This window comes from Ptychodera flava, chromosome 21 (assembly GCF_041260155.1).
Source record: "Ptychodera flava strain L36383 chromosome 21, AS_Pfla_20210202, whole genome shotgun sequence".
Classification (NCBI taxonomy): domain Eukaryota; kingdom Metazoa; phylum Hemichordata; class Enteropneusta; family Ptychoderidae; genus Ptychodera; species Ptychodera flava.
The window spans coordinates 32,508,931-32,515,153 of NC_091948.1; the positions used below are offsets into that span (position 1 = coordinate 32,508,931).

At 41.3% G+C, this 6,223-nt stretch overlaps 1 protein-coding gene across 1 annotated transcript; it reads right to left on the minus strand.

Moving 5' to 3' along the window:
* Nucleotides 1-1,093: 1,093 nt before the first annotated feature.
* On the minus strand, nucleotides 1,094-1,945 carry LOC139120964 (galactosylceramide sulfotransferase-like). Its single transcript, XM_070685551.1, has one exon. The coding sequence runs from the start codon at nucleotides 1,943-1,945 to the stop codon at nucleotides 1,094-1,096; it is 852 nt and encodes a 283-aa protein (XP_070541652.1).
* Nucleotides 1,946-6,223: the final 4,278 nt, after the last annotated feature.

The window sequence follows — 6,223 nt, forward strand, 5'->3', positions numbered from 1 at the left end:
TCATTTTAACACCAATTGCATATCCAGACAACTGTACATTTGTCTACGTGAGAAGCCACAAAATACAAATTAAAAAATGAGAAAACATTTTGACAGTAAACACTGGGTACAGTGACACATTTATTACAGAGAAACGTTGTTTTAAAAAGTTAATGATATGATAATATCGGAGATTACAAGTCGTTAAACCTGCAATTCATGATATTGGATCGGCAGTCACATGTGTATAGGTTCCCAGACTCAGGAATGTAGTTATTATCATTAGCGACCACTCTTTACGAAGAAGGCTTGACCACGGATGTTTTAGTGACGTAAAATTGAATATTATCTTGGCATAACCATCTTCCTTTTCTTCTACGGAAACAGAAAACATCTACTTGCTTTCCATGTGATACATAGACTTCTACCAAACGTTTATATCTCGCTCTGCTATCGACAAGCCATGACTTTGTGTAGAAATTCACTTTGTCATCGATATGTCCATATGTTTCCTTGTAGTCCGCCTACCATTTTTCAAACCCGCTGACACTTAACTTAAGTCATTTTAGAACTTTCTATAATTCTATTTCCGAAAGTTATCTCACAGAAAACACATATTTTATACGCATTTCACGGTTATATTCTCATAACACCACAGTCCCTTTCTCGTGTTTTATTCAGGCGTGATCGGACCGTGTTATTTTTGTAAACTTTTCTTTGCCCGTATGTAAGGAAAGCGCGGATGAAGTACAAAAGTACAAAAACCTATACACCGGAAGATTGCCCTCGTCAGAATCGCTGAAAAACACAGGGGCGATGATCATAGCTATCATGAAATAAAATCAACTTTGAGACAGAAGCGAACAATACTTAAGAGAAATATCTTCATTAGAACTGTCTTTTTTAGGTATGGTGCTTCAAACAACTTAACATGCGACTTAAGTAACCGCTCTAGGTTATAGAAAACAAAGAAAAAATCACTTAGACCCAATAAGTGGCGAGCAGATCAAATATAGTAGTACACTAGTATACAATGTACATAAAGCGCTATAGTCAACGTACATTTCGTTGCAGGGAAAAACCACAAGTAATCATCAAGTTCAGTGTTTTTTTATTATTTATATGGAAGAGAATCGTTTTTCATTTGTCGTTTCCGCAAAGCGACTACACCAACATCCGCATCCCAGTTCATAACTTTGCAGTAAGATGTTGCATTCTTTTTCAACATGGTATCATTACGACGGTTTTTATAAGTAATCTTGTGAAGGCCGTCCTCGAGACAATCTGATCTAACCTCGTCCAACATGCCTCTTAATTTTTTCAAGTCATCCTCGAACCCGGACCCATACTCGGCAACTTTTCTCCAAAACGTGATATTGAAATGTTTGTATAGTTTGTAATCTGCTTTGTTCCATTCTAAAATTTTCTTCGCTTTCCACATGTCCACCGAATATCGCAACGTCTCCGGTCGCTTGTTCTGTAAAATGTAAAGTATATCTTCGAATTCCCAGCACAACAATCGTTTCAGTAACAAAAGAGATTCGTCAAAATATTCAGAAATCATCACTAGATCAAAGTCCTTCGAAGCAGCGTCGATAATTTGCCCGATTTTGGTGTCATTTTCAAAGTCCTGGACGTCTAATCCGAAGTCAAATATTTGCCTGTTTCGTAAAACATTTTTTACCTTTCCCCTGAGGGTGTTATAGTACCTCTTCGGATCCAAGAGAAACACTGATAAGGGATCTCTGCTGCTATTCATGGAATCCTTTCGGAGAGATTGTATTGTAGTTGCGGCTTTGTAAAATCCGAATGTAGATTCGAACTGTGCTACCGGGTGTCGGATTATTGTCACATATGTGGCATTGTGTATTACAGCAGCGAATTCCGACTTGTTGAAACGGACATGAGTAGCATGGACGTCATAAGTACCATTGCTGTTTGGCAACGGAGGTACAGCTTCCTTCATCATGCCCCTATTGAAACATTTTACTGTTGAAAAAATCGGACTTTTCAAAGGTAGTACGAAGGATAAATTGTTATAATATCCGTATCTCATTAACATGGCTGATACTGTCGTGCTTGCTGTCTTGTAAGTTTTCAGGAAGACGATTTTTGTCTTAGGTTCGGGACACGGAGCGTACGTCTTGGTGAGAATGTCATGATACGCTTGTATCTTTCGAAGAAACAACGCTGGAAACGTTCTGAAATGATAAGAATATCGTATGAAAATTCAACAATAATCAAATGAAAGAATAAAGAAGTTTTCCATTGATACTAGCTCAAAGTTCAATGCATCTTTATCTACTTTTACGATATTTTGCACATGCAATAAAGTAATAGCTGACGTGGCGGATATGACTAAGTAGTTCAATTCCCGACACACGTATGCTTATACTAGACAATTATTATATAATCTTTTAAGACAGGGTTTATCTGTAGAACCGAAAATGTGTTTACAAATTTGAGTATTCAATTGATTTGCAAATGCCAAAATACTTGGTCGTTTCAGAATTCAATATAATTCGAATTAAAATGATCCATTTGGCAGTCTTTCGCCAGTACTCTCAATCTGGTAGGAACAAACTGGACGCTTGTTGTCCTTTCAATTTCTTAAAGAAAATTGAACACGTTAATGTCCATGTTTGAAGGATAATATAGCCTGGAATATAAAAATATAAGGGCACGAAGATTTCAAAGTCAATTTCTTTTTCAAGGCTTTACAGGTGCGGGGTATCGGCGTGGAGCTGAGCTGTTGACGAAATTTCATTGTTGCACCAACGTTCCTGCATTCTGTACCACTGCCCATTAACTGGGTGCTCGATACCTCAGCAGCGGGTAACTTACTCTTTAACTTGCGTCGTGCCTGATATGTGCATGACGGTCAGTATAAAACCTACACACGTTAACATTAAGAATATGTTGAGGATCAGGCGGTTAGTGCATTCCCCAATCATCCCACACTTGCGGAGTTCCATCTTGATGGTTGTCTGTAAAGCAAAAAGACATTGGTATTCTAAAAATATTTTGTTGTTTTTCGCCGATGACTTAACTCTTCGTAACGTTACGTAAAAGCAAACGAACAACTTTTTTGCACCTTTTCTGAAAATTTAAGTACCTTGGAGAATTCCCCGTGGGGCCATTTTAAATATATTCCATTTAAATGCATTTTAGAATTTCGGTTGCTCTAATGTGTTGGTCTAGGTCTTGGTGCAGTGGTTAGCCCCTTATCAAACAAATATGTTACAGGTCAAGAACTACGAAATGAAATCATTAGATGTTTATTTTTTGAACAATTGTCCACTTTACAAAATAATAAGGATAAAATTACTATAAGTATATCGATCACAATTCCTAGTTCTACCACAACCAACAAAATACAAATAACGAACTCGAGGTCGCTATTTCATTGCTAAATGTGTTCCACAAGAATAACTTGTACTGTTCGCCGAAATGTGATATTTTCTGTCCATTTTTGATCTTAAATCTTAAATTTGGCTAAAAATATTCACGAACTCTACAACGTGTGGAGCGGTCGCAGTCAGAAAAATGTAACAACTTAGCCGGCTATTGAACCACTCTTTATTGAGAGTGGGGATTTAGCCGTACGGTTCTGTCTGCTGCCTCTCCGCTAGGCGACTGATGCCGTATGTTGTGGGCTCGAACCCGATTGAAAACTAGCCGTATTTTCTACCCTTGGTTGATAGTTCTGATGGTGGACAGAATTGTCCCCGAGACTACTCGTTCGCCCAGTTATAGCATTGTATTCATTGCTTCGCTTCGATAAAGTTTGTGTGTGCGATGTATGGTAGTGAGCGTATGTGCGTGAGTGCTTCACGAACTCTACAATGTGTGGAGCGGTCGAAATCAGAAAAATGTAACAACTTAGCCGGCAATTGAACCACTTTTTTTGAGAGTGGGGATTTAGCCGTGCGGTTCTCTCTGCTGCCTCTCCGCTAGGCGACTGATGCCGTATGTTGTGGGTTCAAACCCGATTGAAAACTAGCCGTATTTTCTACCTTGGTTGATAGTTCTGCTGGTGAACAGAATTGTCCCCAAGACTACTCGTTCGCCAAGTTATAGGGTTGTATTCATTTCTTCGCTTCGATAAAGTTTGTGTGACCGATGTGTGATAGTGAGCGTAAGTGCGTGAGTGCTTCACGAACTCTTCAATGTGTGGAGCGGTCGCAGTCAGAAAAATGTAACAACTTAGCCGGCTATTGAACTACTCTTTATTGAGAGTGGGGATGTAGCCGTGCGGTTCTGTCTGCTGCCTCTCCGCTAGGCGACTGATGCTGTTTGTTGTGGTTTCAAACCTGATGGAAAACTAGCCGTATTTTTTACCCTTGATTGATAGTTTATTGAGTGATTCAGCCGTGCGGTTCTATCTGCTGCCTCTCCAGTAGGCGACTGATGCTGTACGTTGTGGGTTCGATCCTGATTGAAAACTAGCCGTATTTTCTTCCCTCTGTTGATAGTTCAGCTGGTGGACAGTATTGTCCCTGAGACTACTCGTTCGCCCAGTTATAGCATTGTATTCATTGCTTCGCTTCGATAAAGTTTGTGTGTGCGATGTGTGATAGTAAGTGTATGTGCGTGAGTGCTTCACAAACTCAGCAACGTGTGGAGCGGTCGCAGTCAGAAACATGTAACAACTTAATAGCTGGCTATTGAAGCACTCATTATTGAGAGTGGGGATTAGCAGTGCGGTTCTGTCTGCTGCCTCACCGCTAGGCGACTGATGCCCTTTGTTGTGGGTTTGAACCCGATTGAAAACTAGCCGTATTTTTTACCCTTGATTGATAGTTCTGCTGGTGGACAGAATTGTCCCCGAGACTACTCGTTCGCCAGTTATAGCGTTGTATTCCTTGCTTCGCTTCGATAAAGTTTGTGTGTGCGATGTGTGATAGTGAGCATATGTGCATGAGTGCTTCACGAACTCTACAACGTGTGGTGCGGTTGCAGTCAGAAAAATGTAACAACTTAACAGCCGGCTATTGAACCTCTTTATTGAGAGTGGGGATTAAGCCATGCGGTTCTCTCTGCTGCCTCTCCAGTAGGCGACTGATGCCGTATGTTGTGGGTTCAAACCTGATTGAAAACTAGCCGTTATTTTCTACCCTTGGTTGATAGTTCTGGTGGTGGACAGAATTGTCCCAAGACTACTCGTTCGCCCAGTTATAGCGTTGTATTCATTGCTTCGCTTCGATAAAGTTTGTGTGTGCGATGTGTGATAGTGAGCGTATGTGCGTGAGTGCTTCACGAACTCTACAACGTGTGGAGCGGTCGCAGTCAGAAAAATGTAACAACTTAGCCGGCTATTGAACCACTCTTTATTGAGAGTGGGGATTTAGCTGTGCGGTTGTGTCTGCTGCCTCTCCGGTAGGCGACTGATACTGTATGTTGTGGGTTCGAACCCTATTGAAAACTAGCCGTATTTTCTACCCTTGGTTGTCCTGGTGGACAGAATTGTCCCCGAGACTACTCGTTCGCCCAGTTATAGCGTTGTATTCATTGCTTCGGTTCGATAAAATTTGTGTGTGCGATGTGTGATAGTGAGCATATGTGCATGAGTGCTTCACAACACAGTCAGAAAAATGTAACAACTTAATAGCCGGCTATTGCACCACTCTTTATTGAGAGTGGGGATTTAGCCGTGTGGTTCTGTCTGCTGCCTCTCCGCTAGCCAATGATGCCGTAAGTTGTGGGTTCGAACCCGATTGAAAACTAGCCTTATTTTCTACCCTTGGTTGATAGTTCTGCTGGTTGACAGAATCGTCACCGAGACTACTCGTTCGCCCAGTTATAGCGTTGTATTCATTGCTTTGCTTTGATAAAGTTTATGTGTGCGATGTATGATAGTGAGCGTATGTGCGTGAGTGCTTCACGAACTCTACAATGTGTGGTGCGGTCGCAGTCAGAAAAATGTAACAACTTAACAGCCGGCTATTGAACCACTCTTTATTGAGAGAGGGGATTCAGCCGTGCGGTTCTCTCTGCTGCCTCTCCAGTAGGCGACTGATGCCGTATGTTGTGGGTTCAAACCTGATTGAAAACTAGCCGTATTTTCTAACCTTGGTTGATCGTTCTGCTGGTGGACAGAATTGTCCCCGAGACTACTTGTTCACCCAGTTATAGCGTTGTATTCATTGCTTCGCTTCGATAAAGTTTGTGTGTGCGATGTGTGATAGTGAGCGTATGTGCGTGAGTGCTTCACGAACTCTACAACGTGTGGAGCGGTCGCAGT